Here is a 17,011-nt window from a genome sequence, read left to right as displayed (position 1 = left end):
AATAAAATGATGTTTTATGAAAATCATAGAGAACTTAATGTCAAAAACACGAATCAAAGAAGTTTTGGACAAAGCCTATTTACCATGTGTTGCACCACCTTTTCTTTGAACAGCACTGTGAGCATGTCTGGGAACCAAGACCAGTTTCAGGACTTTGAAAGTAAAATGTCCATTCTTGCCAGAAATAGGATTTCAGCTGCTGAATAGTTTGAGGTCTCCTTTGCCAGCTTTTTCATTTTGCCTTGCTGAAATATGTAAGGTCTTCTCTGTCTGGATGGCAGCATTAATGGTGACTTTCTAGATGTGAAAACTTTCCATGCCAGGCTGTCCTTAAAATGTGACCTGACTGTAAGCTGGGAGGTTCTCCTTAGAGTGGTTTCTAAAAAGGACATTTTATTATTATTTTCATTCATCAGACCACAGGACACTTTTCTCCATCTCAGTCATCTTAAAATGGCTTGTACGATTTTTTGGTCATTATCATGCTGGGGAACATTACTCTGAAATATTTGTTTATGCAGTCCCAAAATGTGGGGAACTTCTATTCGTCATGCTGAGGGGACTAGAATCACAGGAATGTGCTCTTTGTACCACAACACGCTACTAAATTGTTTAAAATTCACTTAAATTAGATGGAGATGCTTGGTGGGGTGCCTTTTTTAGCATTGCACAAATTTTTGAAAACGAAATTCAGTTCCTATCAACATTTTGCACTTTTTTCCAACTGTTATGGAAGTTTGTCTGTTTGTCTGTGAACAACATAACTCAAAAAGTAACGAACAGATCTTGATGAAATTTTCAGGAAATGTTCAAATATCATTGTGAAATGGTCTACACATATGGTGAAACCATATGTGTAGATAACTCCTCAATACATGGCCGGATTGCTTTGCAAAAAAATACAAGACAAGGTCACCATCATTTCTGACTGATGCAAAAGTATGATTCAGATCCTGGCAATACCAGAAGACACTGAATTGTAGCAGACAGTCTGCTGAAAGGGAGTATAACATTAAAGTAGGACTAAAGTCTAGGACAGTAGGACACTCCTGCTTGTGAAAGACGCCTGGTGCTCCCAGCCCAGCGCGGCTCCAAATCACTAGCCACACTCTTCTCCTCTGTTGTGCCTAAATGTTGGAATGAATTACCTAACTCTATACGATCCGCAGAGTCCCTTTCTACTTTTGAGAGGTGTCTGAAAACTCATCTGTTCAGGGAACACTTCTGCACTTAATCTGACCCTTCTCCTCTTTGCCCTCAGGGGCAGAATGAGTCAATAGGTCTAAGACTCAGCTCTTATGATTTTTCAGCACTATTACTGAATGTTGTTGAAGATTGAAGCATACTGTTGCAGCAATTACTTGTGGTATGTTGGCTTATTGATTATTCCCACCCCCCGACAAAAACAAAGAATTCTACACTCAGTGGCAGCACCTGCATCTGAATAACTTGTAGCACTGTTGTTGCATTAACTAGGTTTTTCTTGTGTTTAAATTCTTGCTTGTGTTGTAAGTTGCTTTGGACAAAAGCATCTGCTAAACAAAACTGCAAACTGTGAATTGTAAAGTGTTGCGTGACAATCACAATATGCTTAGTGGAGGTCTGCACTCTCTGAGCGCTTTTCTATTTTTTTCTGTGGGGAAATCCTGAAGCTTGTTGTCGTGTTGCTTGTATCTAGTTTGAGCCCACTGATGTTTGATTTATACTACCTTGTTTTAGATAAAAGCAGAAGACAGTGGCGATCCCCCGCTGTGGTCAACCGTCAAACTTCACGTGGAGTGGATTCGCAAACCTCTCCCTTCTCCTGTGCCTTTACAATTCACCCAGAGGTACTATAACTTCTCTATAGTGGAGACAGCTGCTGTAGCTCAGCCGGTGGGAGTAGTCGCTGTCAGCCAGTCAAGTACGCCTCTTTGGTTCAACATCATTGGTGAGTAAATGTAAGCCTGATACTTATCTAACCAGCAATTCGAACATATATCGAGAAAATTTAGTTGCAAATGTATTTCGAGTGAAAGTGCTCAGGGTTTATATGGCAGTGATTCTTTTCATTTATGTTCACAATCTAGTAGCAAAAAAATTTACTTGACATATTAAAATATCAGTTTTATTTAAAAAAGCTCGAGGACCAGATGTGGTCAGTTTACCTCATATTGCCCTCTAAGGGATGAACAAAGTGCTTTGATTCATAACTGACCTGATACGCCAATCTGCATGGTGCAGTGTTATGGTGTTGCTTTTGAGAGATGTTATTTGGCTTTTTTTTGGTCAGGTCTTGATGCACACAAACTGGAACCCACACCCTGGAAGCAATGTTTTTCACACCATGCAATATGAAAGTTAAAAACTGCAGACTTCTTCAAAGACCTCCACAACAACCTTTCTGCAACATGGGAATATTTTTTGTTTTTTTCTTTTCTTTCTTGTTCTCCTAACCCATAAACTCAGTGCCATGGACACATTATGCTGTTGGAATTTAGTGTACACAATTAAATGTGTCGTCAATGTGAAAAATTACACATTTTGTTTCCTCCAACAACAAGCAGGCAGACTAAAACAATAGAAGGGTTTTCTGCTGCTTTTTAGCTCCGGTTGAGGTTGTGCATCTTCTCAGTAACAAAATTCTTCCATGCCTGTCTGCCTTTTTTTTTCCAAATATGAGAGTTGTGTTTTGCTCCATGATTCAAGTCTTTGATAGAAAAATCAGTGAATAGCTCATTATTGATTGCTGCTCAACAGTTCTGATTACAAAAGTCTTTGCAGACACCCGGCTCCTTTGCTCGAATGTTAATGAAAGAAGAAGTTCTCCTTCTTTGCAGTCACACACATCAAATACAGAAAATGCAAGCGTGGTGTGTTTTAACTGTTCCACTTTTACTGTTGATAACAGTGGGGAAATTGTGCAGCAAAAGTTCATTAATATTTTACTCGTTTTTAACAAAAATTGAAGTCATGGTTATTAGTCTGTCTCTGAAACTCTGAGAAGAGGACTTTTAAACCATCCATGATTGAGTGATACTCTCCACACTTTGCTGAAGTATTCTTTTGAAAAGTTCATTTATATTACTTAATTATACATATAAATGTGAAACATGTCAAGAGCCTGACTTTGCAGAGTGCTGTATATACTGTGGATGATACAGGCCTTTGAAGAATATCCTCAACTCCCTAAATATTCATCAGTTCTTCCTCTTTCTCTCCTCTCTACACGTTCAAGGCGGACGGCTGGCCAGAGAAATGTTTTACATCCCGCAGAATGCATGTGGAAGGAACTGCTCGCTTGACACAGGTCTGGTCAAAACTAATTACTCTGCACTCGCTTTTTTCTGTAAAACCAAGGGCCTGAAGAGATTCAGAAAAACAGCTTACTGTATGAGTACCCTTCTTAGCCAAAGGCTGTATTGATTGGTCTGAAATGTTAAATGAATAAGACTCAAATAAAGATTTTCAAAAACCTCCTCTCAAACTGTCACTGCTCTGGACACTTTGTGCTTCATTAGAAATAGGGATGGGAATTGATAAGATTTTGTCAATACCGATGCCCTTATCCATTCTGCTTATCGATCTGATTCTTTATCGATTCCCTTATCAATTCCTGTTGTGAATTTTCTTGGTACAAAAAGTAGCTTTACAGGTTTTCTTTGTCAACAACATTTAATTGAGTTTATACTGTAAGTGAATAAAATGTAATTGGTCCCTGGGTCTGGATATTTCTGGGCATAATTATACAAGAAACAGGTAAAAATTGCACACAATGTGACGTTGATGTACTGTGTTGTAATATATTAATAATTCAAGTAGGCCATCTAGTGTCTCAAAGTGGTTATAGCAATGGTTTAAGTTGTTTGGAAGCTTTCCCTAGTTACGAAGTCAGCCATGAGCCTTTCAATTGCCTGTTAGCTTTTGACATTTGGAATTCTCAGTATTTTTTACAAAGAGTTGATGTGATGTGTTTCTGTGATGAAAGTTGAAAATTCTATTCTGACGCTGAAGTTATACTGATGTATGCTAACTGCTAGCATATCAATGCAGTTTCCCATATACGTTAGCATCAAGCTTGTGCTATTTTGTTATTTTGGTAAATAAGGTGATTTATACCATTTCGAATGTACTGAATATGAATCTCCTGAGAGAGAGTAATGTACATTTCTGAAGTCAGTTCTTCAGTAAAACTACAAACTAAAAATCCTGAATCAGAGTTTTCTTGGGAAATGTTATCTAACTGCAAAGCCAAGGTAGCTGCAGCAGACTAGTGGACTTGAGACCCAGCGGCTCCGGCACAATGTAAAGAATTGATAAGGGAATTGTTAAGGACAAAGGCTAACGATATCAATGGATTAAAACATTTCTTATCAATTCTTAACAGGAACTGGTTTTCGATTCCCATCCCTAATTAGAAAGTAAACTTGGAGGCAGTAAGCACAAGTCATGTGTCACCTAGTGTCCCTACCTAAGAAAGACTTACCTAAATAAAACCCTTAAATATTGTTAGACCTCATGTTAGAAATGCTCTTTATGTCCTGCTGGGTGCATGTCTACACCCAACGAGCATTCAGGTAATTTAGTTGAATTTATTATTTCTAATTGACATGAATGCAACACAAATACTTTTTAATGCGCAGGAAAGCAGAGCCTGTAGAAGAGTTACACAATTTTCAAGTGCTCTAGTTTCCATCCATAGCTGGGATACGATGGTCCATTACCATTTCAGCAGGCATTAGCTGGTCACAGAAACACAGCCTAGAGGCAGAAAACTGTTAAAGGGCTCTCACTTACTGAGGCTCCCATTTGCTGTAATCTGATGACTATTTATCCTCTTATTAATCTATATCAGACCAGCAACTGCATACAAGTGCAGCTATCTGTCTTCTTATTAATGCTGTCTCTCCACTTCAATTCTGTTCTCACTTGTCACACTGCCTGTGGCGTCTGTGGGCAGTGACTTACTTGATAAATGTTTTCTTGGTAGAAACTCTAGTGCAGCTAAATACTGTGTACAGCAGGTCCTGAGATTAACATGAATGTTAGAAAGCTAATATTCCCAAAATATAAATTTGTTGTCAGATAAAAAAAAAAACAATGGTTCATTTAATCTAATCAAGAAAAGTGCCTGTGGGTGTGTTTTCTGTGTCCTCTGAGTGTACCTCCAGACCCATGCACACATGTCCCATTTTTGTGAAAGCCATATCTCAGGCAGTATTTTCCAGCTCAAAAGTAAATGGATTAGATTTAGTTTGCTTAAGGTCAAAGGTCACAATGACCTAACATCTGTCCCATTCTTGTGAAAGTGTCGTTTTTATTACTGCTCTATTGTTTTTTTTTCACCTTCAGAGAAAATGATAAGATTTATGTGAGCAGGAGTCCCCTCAATTGAACCCTTGAGTGCTTTTTTGTTATCTGTTTGGCTGACACTCAAACAGTCTACTGACAATCCCGTGGTCTTCAGGAAAACGGAGACTGTTTATTTTTGTTTATTCAATTTTGAGGGCATTCAGTCATTAATATTTATAATTATAATTCATAATCGCCATTTACATTTTATTTATATTTTAAATGTACAAAATAGTGCTGTCAGGCACACAGGATATGTAATTACTTCAATTAACTGCATTTTAATCATATATTGCTTCAGGTCCCCAAATAAAGAATTTTAATTTTAGGACATTACAAAATTGTAGACTTTTACTAATCAAATGAATTAATGATGAAGAGAGGATTTGAAAATCCACAACATAGACTGTTAAAACATGTGCGTAGTCTCCCTGACGTCACCCGTCTGTTTCTGAAACGGAAAATGAAGCAAATCGGGAATCACAGTCATGTTGTAAGTGGCAAAGGCTTCATGTACAACTATACGGCGCCTGTCAGTCATGTGACCTGAGCTGAGCCTCTGATAGGGAAAGCTTGCAATCTTAATATCCTCTGAACTGCCGAGTTAGAAAAAAAATTCACCCCCCGCACAGTGTGTGCTGATAGTATTCTTAGCGACTCAGACATTTTTTGAACCAGGCTGTAAATAGGTTAATTTCTGCTGTGAAAACAGCTTTTTTTGGCTTGTTGTGTATGTGACTTCTGGTACTTCCAGTGCTAGCCTCAAGCAGACACTCAGGAAACAGCAGATTTTAGCTTACACTTATATTCTTACACCGGAGGTTGCCGCTTGATCCACATTTTTAGTGATGACTGACTAAAACCTAACTTAGGTCATCTTGTCCGAACAATTCTATATTCTATAATAATACATCAGGCTGGAGCAGCTTTGGTGATATGAAAATTCTTTTTTGCATAAGCTTCAAATAATCGTGTTTGTACTGTACGGTCCTTATTTTTTTTTGTGTATAAACTTGCCATTTAAAGGCCCATGCAAAAATTTGCTAGCTTCACTCTCAATCTTCATGACCATTCCTGTTATCACCTCAGCTTTGTTTGGTTTGATTTGCGGTGCATGTGTAAAGTGACGAGACACTGCCATGTACGGGTCCTTCAACTGGCCAATATTAAAATGTCCATGTGCTATAATTAATCTTGCTTTAGTTTTTAAAACTCATTAATTTGCAGTGTAATTAATTAATCTAATTTACGTGTTATAGTGGTAGCCCTAGTACAAAATTAACCCCATCAGCCTCTTGCATTCTGTTCAAAGTACTAATGGTTATGAAGTGCAACTTGAAATGCTGAACTTGGAGACATCAACCCCCATATGCGTTTAATCTTATGTGTGTCACTGCATTTCACTGGAATCATGTTCTGGTCACATGTGTGTCACATGTACAACAACACAGGGTTCTACTCACAATAAAGCACTTTAATGGCAAAACACTCCACAGGGCATTTTTAATTAGCAGTCATGCCTGACAGTAATAGTCTTATACTTAATAAGCCTGATGTTTTGAAACAGGTGAGTAAGCAAACAAGATGGATAATTAGAAAAGTGGGAAATTACCGGCTGTTTAACACAGCAGTGATTTCAACATTAATTTCCATACATTTACAAATCTCAGTCTCAGCCTGTTAATTTCTACGTACAGGTTTTTTGCTTAAGTAGGCTGAAAGTATTGATGCTGTAGAAGTGTTCCCAAAAAAACAGAACTATCCCTGAAGTAAAATTAGACCACACAGAGGCACCTTGTGTTGACAGGAAGAAACTGAGCATTTATTTCTGATGGGATAACAGACTCTGGTTTCTGTAAGACTGTCATGTAATATTGACTGACCTCTTCTCCAGAAAAAAAAACAAAACAAAACAAAAAACACATAAAAAAAATGTGAATCCCTGTGGTGTGCTTCTACTCAACACGCCTCAGTGGTCCTGTGAAAAATGCCCAATCAGTATTCATATGCTGAACGGAGCTCAAACGCCAAGATATCTCGTGAGAGACGCTGGAACGAGACGAAGGATGGCACAGAATACCGAACGTGCATCAATCCTCTCTACCTTACTCTAATCAAACATTAAGCTCCTAAACTGTACACTCACCGCCAGCGGAAAACACCCAGCTGCAGGTTTTCTGATCTCAGAGATGGGTTGTGTTTTGGAGTGATAAGACAGATGTTTGTGTGGCTCTTAACAGCTCTCAGGCTGCCAAGTGGGTTTGGTGCTACATTGCATTGCATTGCAGTTCATTTTATTTCACAGACCCTCCAGCTCTAGATGCAGGCACCTGGCCAAAACAATTACACAGTAATAACTTAGAGCACCTGAGTTTAAGACGCAGAGTGAATACCAAATGCCTGAAACTGTCTGTGATACATGAATGTGTATGTGTGCATGTGTGTGTCTGTGTATGTGTTTCCAGGGAGCTTTGACATGCAGTTTGACCTTCAAGTCGGGGTGGGGACTCTAGTTGTAGCCAAGCCTCTGGATGCAGAGCTGCAGTCTGTGTACAACATGACCATACAGGTGACTGATGGGACCAACTTTGCCACAGCACAGGTACACACTTTTGATTTGTTATGTTCTGGCACTGCCTCTTACACACTCAATATCCACATCGAATTAAATTATTGTTACCTCTTCCTCGGGGAGCTGTTTACTTTCAGCTTCCCTCTTTCCAAAGCTTGCTCTCCCTTTTTCTGAAATTATCTCCTGCTGACTATGTAATTTGCTTTTGTTGCTCTGTATTTGACATTTTGGGTGCCACTGCTGTTTTGGCTGGCCTACTACGTCTGCTTTGTAGGGAAAATCCTTGATAGAGTGGATTAATGGGATTAGCCTTGGCAAATAAAGGGCAAGTGTTTGTTTAAATGCAATAAAATGCCAACATCCTGCAAAGAAAACATTGTCCAGCTTGAAGAAATATCAGGATATTGCTTTGCCTACAGGAATTAAGTATAAATACTGGCAACTCTACTTTGCAGCACCCTTGAAGTGTGTTGATATTTATCAGTCAAAACTCTATACAAGGACTCTTAGGAAAAAATCTCTGAGTATATTTCTCCTCTTAACCTACAATTGACTTCTCCACTTATATCTCTTTGTCACTCAGGTGTTCATTCGAATTCAAGACAGCAACGACAACCCGCCCATCTTTTCCCAGCCAGCCTATGATGTCAGCGTCTCAGAGGACGTGTCTGTGGACATGGAGCTTGTGAGGGTCAGAGCCTCGGACATGGACGAGCGTTCGCGGCTGAGCTTCTCCATCTACAGCAGCGTGGACCCAGCCAGTATGAGACTGTTTCGTGTAAATCCAGGCACAGGAGTGGTCTACACTGCGGACAGGCTGGACTACGAGGCCAGAACACAGCACATCCTCACTATAATGGTGAGAATGGAGACAAAATAACTCAAATGTTTACTCAGTGTGTGCTTGGTTGGCTGTTAAAATGAGTGATGGTTAATGAAGCTGCAGCCTCAAGGGCTAAGAAGTGAAGCCAATGTGAAAGAGCCAAAAACTTCAGTTCTTGAAGTGGCTGCTTGATGCTGGCATCCAGAGGAAATCATTTGGCCCCATCATAAATACCTCAACAGTAGAATTTAATTTTACAGCCTGGTGTAAAACATAGTATTGGTCTCTTTACTTGTCTTTTGTTTATGCTTAAGTTGATGAATTTTCTTTGAAATTAAAAGTTTGAATTAAATTAAACCCAAGGTCATTTATTATTTATACTACTAGCAGTGTCACTCATAACAAATTGACATGTTGCTTTAGAAAATCAGCAGCCAGGTATTCGACTTAAGCCTTTTAAAAGAGTCCAACGGTTGACGTCACTGCTACCACCTGATTTATGCACACACCAGCGCTCTCTTTCAAGTGCTGCTCCTCTTGGCAGCCGTGCCTGACTTTCTTAATTTAATCTGATTTCTTCCATTAATCACCTCCTACAATGTTATCCATATTCATCTCTAATTTCACCTCAGGTCAAGGATCAAGAGTTTCCATTTAACCGTGACCTGGCTCGCATCCTGGTGGCAGTGGAGGACTCCAATGACAACATCCCCTACTTCACCAGCACTGTATATGATGCTGTGGCGTACGAGTCTTCCCCTATAGACACCTCTGTACTACAAGTGACAGCCCTAGACAAAGACAACGGGATTAATGGGCAACTCACCTACAGTATTGAAGCAGGTGGGCTGCTATCAGATAATGAAGGAGTTTGTTTTAATTGTGTTGTTTTCTGTGGTTTAAAACCCCAGTTTGAACTGTGAATGGCTTTTTAATGCCTTCTCAGAGGAGAGCTAATTGGGATTGGTATTTACCAGTAATGATGTCTGTAACCTTTCTGCTTCTTTCAGGTAACAGCGGCGGTGTGTTCGGCATCGATAATGCCACAGGCCTTATCTACATTGCCAGGGACTTGGACGCCAACTCCCTGGGCTTTTACACGCTTACCGTGCGTGTCACAGACAGCGGGTTTCCACCATTAATGGCTACAGCTACGACACGCATATCCCTGGTCCTCTCTGACTTCTCCAAACCAAAATTCTCACAGAAGGAGTACCAGGCAGAGGTGAAGAGTGACTTATTCTAGATATTTGTTTCAGAAAGATGTCAGCTAAATATCATTAATGTCACCAAAGTGCCTAAAATGTTGTGCCTGTATCTTCCTAACTACAGATAATGGAGAACAGCACCATTGGAACACATGTGACAACTGTCAGTGCTCTCAGCCGCTCTGCACTTTTTTATGATATCACCAGGGGCAACGATGAGCACTGCTTCTTCATCAACCATCACACCGGTGTAATCAGCACACGCAAGCTACTTGACTTCGAGGTTGGTAAATGCATGCACGCTAAAGTGGTTTAAGTGTAAATTAACACCGTCCACTAAGGCAGGACTGGACACGATTGTTTTACAAGGAGTCACTTTATATGCATGCATAGACACCTGTTTATCAAATCACTGAAAGCACTCATTTGATTTTTGTGTCCTGGCAGCAAACAACCTCCTTCCTCCTGGTGGTGCATGCTCACAGCATGGCTGGGGTGGAGGCCAGCACCACTGTTATCATCCAGGTGGGGGATGTCAATGATTGCCCACCTGTCTTCCAACAAATCAGGTATTAGTAGCAGCCAAAAGAAGAGAGATTTTAAGCTTTTATGGTGGCTGAGTAGCGATGGGTTCTGACAGCATGTCGTTTTCTGGAGTGTTTTAAGCCTTTCTCTTTTACAGCAGAGTCCTCTTTCTTTCTTTTTTTTTAACAGATATGTTGGTGCAATCAGTGAGGCTGCTCCAGTAAACAGTGTAGTCTTGGGAGAAGATGGTAACCCTCTTGTCATCCAGGCGACTGACAGAGACCGCAATCACAACGCCCTGTTGGTGTTTCAGATCCTAGATGAGACTGCTCGTATGTTTTTTAGTGTGGACTCTGGAACGGGATCAATCCGGTGGGTTGCAATTTATAAACCAACAATCAGGAAAATAGATTAAATACTAAAAAGCAGGATCCCTTTGAATACCTTGGATTTAAATTCTATAACTTATCATATTTCATCCAAACATTTCTTGATTTTTTTTTTTTTTTTTTTTTAGAACGATTGCTAGCCTGGACTATGAGACCTTCTCTGAATTTGTCTTCCGGGTTCATGTCAGAGACAGCGGTCAGCCTCCTAGGAGTGCTGACAGCCCAGCGGAAGTGATTATAAAGGTAATTTTTTTTTAACATATTTAATTCAAAGCTCAGCCTTGTGAGACTTTATTGACTTTGTTTCTCTGCGTGAATCCCTCTGCAGGTAATCAATGTCAATGACTCACCTCCAAAGTTATCACAGGACACATACGAGACGATACTCCTCCTGCCGACGTACGTGGGGGTGGAGGTCCTTAAAGTTGAGGCTTTTGACCCTGACATGACCGCTGACTTCTCCTTGAACCCTGACACATCTATCACACCCCAACTTGTCTACTCTCTGGTAGACAGCAATGTGGAGTACTTCTCTGTGGAGCGTTACACAGGAGTGGTGACTGTCATTAATGAGAACCTCAGCAAAGACCGGTACCGCTTCAATGTGAAGGTAAGTGATCATTTATCAAGTGTTGTACTGATGAAGAGTTCTTCAGAATTCAGCTTTTATTCTTTTCTTCAGCCAGAAGCTGATATGTAAACTTTGATAACCGCACATTAGTAATGCAACACAATGAGGCAGTGCGGTTGCATAAGCAGAGAAATGGATGCCTTACATTGCACTTTTTTTGCTACAGAAACACTAATGCATTCAGTCTTGAGCCTCCATCCTATCTTCCTTTTCTTCCTCTTTCTTCCTTATTTGCCTCATGCAATATTAAAAAACCACGCAGCAGGTCATCATATACTGGTGGAATGATGACAGCACTGCAGCTACAGTTGTGTTCATCCTCAGTTCATTCCAAGTTTCACCTTACTAGCAAGCAGTTTGTGCAAGTACAACAAATAAAAAATTGCTCTTTTCAGTTTTGTCAATGATTAGATCAAATGACTAGAATTCACTTAAAATGTGTTACCATGGGCTATTGTTAGACTGACATCCATTCTCTTGGTTATCTTTTGGAATAATAGAAGATAATGATGTTTAATAGCTCTACAGTATGTGGTTGTCACTTAAAAATAAAAGAAACTGAAGGCACAGAAAGTAGCAAAATATATACCTGGATTTACAAATCTACACAAATATTATTCTGTCAACAGTTTCTTCTTACCTCTGCTGCAACCTTGTAACTTTTTGTGGTAATAGTTCAATACATTCTGCAGTGCTGCTCCTTATAACAACCTAACTTCAGAGGGCAGCCCCGTCGATTGCTTCATTTTGTGTCAAAGAAAAGTCGGAAAGCAGTCTTGCTTTTGCAGGAAACTGCCTCTTCAGAGCCTGTCGAAAAAAGTTTCTAGGTTAACTTTTTTCAGTCAATAACCATCTTAATCCTAACTTCCTCTGTTTTGGGTTTGGATTTTATCGAGCCAACTACCAGGGCTTTATCAATCTTTCTTTGTAGCACACTCCTTGGGTATCTATGCCCCAGGGTTTGATAGTCTTGTTGTGAAGAGAGAAAAGTACAATTCATTTTAAGTGATACTCAGTTCTAGACAATCGCTGTATCCTCTGCATGAGTCTGTTTCAGGGCAGCTTCCATCTAAATGCAAAGAACACTTTTCCTCTTCTCACTGAGTGCCCTACAAGATGCTCTTTACCTTCTTTTAAGGTATGGGATGGCCGTTTCTCCAGCATGGCGTCAGTTATAGTGCTGGTACGAGAGGCTATCGACAGTGGCCTCCTCTTCACCTTCCCCTTCTACTCCGCCTCCATCCCAGAGAATGTACCAAATGTCACTCTTGTAACTGTTGTAAACACAGTTGGGCACCGCCTCAACGAGCCACTCAAGTACACTCTGCTGAACCCTGGTGGGCGGTTCACAATCCGGCCAACCTGTGGAGTGGTGCTCACCACGGGCGTGCCTTTTGACCGGGAGGAGAAGAAGAGTTATGAGCTGGTGGTCGAGGTCAGCAGAGAGGATGAGATACTGAGGGTGGCTAGAGTGACTGTACAAGTTCAGGTTGGTGTCAAAATCTGTTTGACATGTTTTATATTTGGTGAAAGACTTTTGAATGTACAAATGAGTTATTTAATAATTCACAGTTTGTGTTTTCAGTGTGTAGTCTGCCAAGTTAATTTTAGCTCCCACTCAGTATTTGCATCATTAGCTTTCAGTCAACTTTGAAGGCTTGTCAAGAGCTGAAGGTTTTCAGACACTTTGTAGAATTCTTGCTCCCTTTTTTCTGATGTGATGTCAGACTTCTGTAAAAGTTTAGCTTTAATAATCTCTGTGCTTAAGAATTAAATATTTAATGGTGTATGTTGCACAGCGAGGTCAGTAAGAAGAACAAAAACAGAGACAGAGTGTTAGATAGAGCATTAGTGTTAATGATTCTGACTGTTAACTTCTCACCAAAGTTTAAATTAAAAACACCCATTATTAAGAAATATATCTGTTTTATTTCAGGTGGAGGATGCAAATGACAATGCTCCAGAGTTTGTGAACCTCCCATACTACGCTTTAGTGCAGGTTGAAGCAGAGCCAGGGTCAGCTATTTTCACTGCAACTGCTCTTGACCAAGACTATGGGCTGAATGGAGAGGTGACTTACAGCCTGAGGGAGCAGCACAGAAACTTTCAGGTGAGATCTATGATTTCCTGATCTGAGACGTTTTCTATTTTCAGTATTTCTTCTTTTTAATGCCTAAAAACTGTTTCTGATTTTCTTCACAGGTGAACCCTGTAACTGGAGAACTAAGCTTAAAGAGAGCCTTTGAGGTGGATCTATCTAACGCAGAGTACAAGGTGGTCCTCGTAGCCACTGATGGAGGCTTCCCCCCTCTATCCAGCGAAGTGGAGCTACCTGTCACTGTTGTAAACAAAGCCATGCCTGTGTTTGACAAGCCCTTCTATGGGGTCACTGTAAGAGAGGATGTGTCGGTCTCCACCTCTGTCCTATGCATCAACGCCACAAGTCCTGAAGGCCAGAGCATCATTTTCACCATCTCAGACGGGGACCCTTCCCTCCAGTTTGACATCGGCTTTGACTCGGGGATCATCAGTGTGATTTACCCGCTGGACTATGAGACCACGCAGTACTACCGTCTCACAGTGAAGGCCACAGACACACTGACTGGGGCAAAGTCAGAGGTTGATGTAGACATTGTCGTGCTGGATGTGAATGACAACCCACCACTGTTTCAAAACACCTCATACTCCTCTGTGGTCACTGAGAACTCCATGATTGGAACGACCGTACTACAGGTGTGTTGTTGTGTGTTTGTGGTAATGTTTTTTGTTGAGTCACTCTCACTGAATGATTGTTTGCACTGAGGACTCTCTACAGCAGCATTCTCAATGAATATTAGATGCCTGATAATTTATTTATGAAGAGACAGTGTGATATTTCCCAAGACGTTTCCCAGTGGAAGCTCTTGACCTTTAGTGAATAATAGACCTTTACTGCATTGCACGATGAAACTTGTTTGCACAAGACAATACGGAGACACCACACTGTTGAATTCTGTGATTTCCATTGCACTTTTTTATTTTTGTCAGGTTAACCACTCATCAGAATAAGTTTTGCCATGTCACTGAATTCATCAAAAGTCAGGAGCAGAATCTAGTGACTATGGATAGTTTAAATGTTCATTTAGGGGTTAATGTACAGTGGACAGGTGTTTATGTAATCTTTCACTAAACAAGCTGGTAGAAATGATTAATTTAAAGGTCCCACATTATGCTCCTTTTCTGCAGTTTAATATGGATCATTGATGTCTTCATGAAATGGTAGTAACATGTTTTGGTCCAAAAAGCCAATAAATCAAGCACAGCAGCATTGTTTCCAGGCTCTCATAGCCCCTCTGTTCAGAACGCTCTGATTTAGTGGGTGTGACCTTCATAAGTAAATAAGCCACCGCTGATTCTGCCCCATTCTTCCGCGTTACTGAGAGCGGCGCCACGAGCTCAGAGTGCACAATGTTTCGAAAACAGCGAAGCTCGTTGACCATAACAATACAGGCTAAAACAACAGGCTAACGGCAGCTAAAGTTAGCATCCTGAAGCTGACACAGCATTTAAAATACTCACATTTCCAGGTTCAGGACCAGTCTATTCACTAGCCCTCTGATCTACTGTCCAAAGTTGGAAAAGCAGTCGGCCGTGAAGTGACTAGCACACACATGCACAGTTTTACTGAGTGTAGCTGGCACATTTCCTTGATAAATGAACTCTGGCCACTTAGTCTTGTCTTCTTCCGAGATGGGAAGCTTGAGCATGGAACTATGTGGCTGTTAACAGCCAAAAACAAAGCAGTGATGGCACTTCAACTTTGGTATTCTCCTCCCCGCGAATTTCTCTCCAGATGCAGGGAGAGGAGTGGGCAGGGAGGGGGTTGGGGGGTAACTGCTCCCGTGGACCATTCAGGTCAGACTTGCTCCTGATTGGTCAAAAAAGGGACTCACAGACGTACGAAGTACAGGTTTTGTCATTAAATATCACATTTTGTGGGCTGAGAGGAAAGCCAAAGACCCACAAATTTCAATAAACGACTTAATAAAGTCATTTTTGCATAATATGGGACCTTTAAAGCTCTTGTTAGCAATATTTGGTTTGTGTAGATGTTAGTGCCCCTTGGGGACAAGTGCCCCTGCAGCAATTTCATACATTGAAAATAACAAATCAGTCTCCATACAATTGATCTGAAGTTTTTGGAGGCTCAATAAGGGGCATCTTCATAAATATCTTTCTTTTTTTCACATCAAACTAAAAGCTTCTCACAGGAGCTTTAAAGATGAATTTTGGGGGTTTAAAATTATTTATCTATACAGCTTAATATGAATAGTCCTGTCTACTCCACAGTAAGTTGAAAATGATCCTCTGATCCCCTGATGGTTTTAAGTAACTTAACCCTTTATAAGCCCACCTCATTTTTGGGTGTCTGCTAGAGAAATGACATACCCAATTTGAAAATAGTATATCTTTGCATCTATAAGGTCTATTTGAATCATTCTGGTGTCATAATAAAGGGAACACTTGTGACATTTTTCAGAGGTTGAAATATGACTCGATAGCATTTGTAGCTAAGTTTTTCCTATTTAATCTGATGAGCAATGTGACTAAATTTTTATGTGATAAGTGATACATTTTATGCCTTGCTCCGCTTTTCCCTGTCAGACATGGTTGAGGCCTAGCAGCTCTGTAGGCTGCTCTCACAACGCTGAGTAACTGTCATTATCTCCAGAATCTCAAGATCAGCCTGAGAAAAAACAGAGTTTTTGCCACAGTGTCAACAGGCAGGGGTGAAATATGATAGACTCTTCTCTGGCATCACCATTGCTGTTGGGATTCAATCACTGTTGTCAGGAGAATTTGACCCGTCAGAATTCAGTACTAAACTCAGCAGGGTCATACTTCTGTAATATAGTTGTTCACTGCATTTTTAATGTAAATGTTTGCTGTGGTTGGAAAAAAAAACAGAAAAGCTGCATTATTCAAAAAGGATCTAGATTTAGAAATGAATTGAAAAAGATAAAAAAAAAATGTTCTGCAAACCAAGACAGAAAAAGTCCCAGGCATTTCGTAATCTGCGTAATAATGAGACGAACAATTGCAGAGTGGTAGTTTTCCCCAAAATAGCTACAACAAATCCATCAATGAAGACAAATAAATGTTGTTTATAAGGACATGACAAAATACTTATTTTAAAGTATTGAAAGATTTACTGGTTTCAAGAATGATCCATTCTTTTGTTTCAGAACAGAGTTTAACAATACTGCTCAGACTATTTCTGTCTATAAGGCTTTAGGGCAGACCCACAGATAAAAGACAAATTAAAGAGACTGTGAGTAAAAGACTGATAAAAATGACAAAGAATTACAAAATTGACAGAAAAGGATTTTTATTCATGGACAAAGTTGATTCACAGTCTCCCTCTAAACAACTCAGTGCTCACATATTCCAGCTATTTGAATAATTTAATAATTTCCATGCTTTTATTTTGTTGTAGCTCTAATTTTTTTGCCTCTCAAAAACAAACTAGACACTTAGATTTTTTTCAGTAGC

General features: G+C 40.1%; 1 protein-coding gene across 1 annotated transcript in view; it reads left to right on the top strand.

Moving 5' to 3' along the window:
* fat3b (FAT atypical cadherin 3b) overlaps positions 1-17,011 on the top strand; it is a 114,403-nt gene that overhangs the window by 28,535 nt on the left and 68,857 nt on the right. The window contains exons 9-22 of the mRNA XM_074672594.1: positions 1,720-1,930; positions 3,218-3,289; positions 7,797-7,933; positions 8,487-8,762; positions 9,359-9,569; positions 9,737-9,951; positions 10,059-10,217; positions 10,382-10,503; positions 10,649-10,831; positions 10,977-11,091; positions 11,177-11,458; positions 12,618-12,968; positions 13,416-13,589; positions 13,682-14,212. Of these exons, the coding sequence (XP_074528695.1) occupies positions 1,720-1,930; positions 3,218-3,289; positions 7,797-7,933; positions 8,487-8,762; positions 9,359-9,569; positions 9,737-9,951; positions 10,059-10,217; positions 10,382-10,503; positions 10,649-10,831; positions 10,977-11,091; positions 11,177-11,458; positions 12,618-12,968; positions 13,416-13,589; positions 13,682-14,212 (3,039 nt within the window). The remainder of the gene's footprint in view (positions 1-1,719; positions 1,931-3,217; positions 3,290-7,796; positions 7,934-8,486; positions 8,763-9,358; positions 9,570-9,736; positions 9,952-10,058; positions 10,218-10,381; positions 10,504-10,648; positions 10,832-10,976; positions 11,092-11,176; positions 11,459-12,617; positions 12,969-13,415; positions 13,590-13,681; positions 14,213-17,011) is intronic.

This window comes from Halichoeres trimaculatus, unplaced genomic scaffold (assembly GCF_033239565.1).
Source record: "Halichoeres trimaculatus isolate MK-OKI-2021-1 unplaced genomic scaffold, fHalTri1.1 fHalTri1_scaffold_6, whole genome shotgun sequence".
In the NCBI taxonomy this organism is placed as follows: domain Eukaryota; kingdom Metazoa; phylum Chordata; class Actinopteri; order Labriformes; family Labridae; genus Halichoeres; species Halichoeres trimaculatus.
Note: the sequence above shows the minus strand (reverse complement) of the source record. Positions and strands in the feature narration are given on the sequence as shown.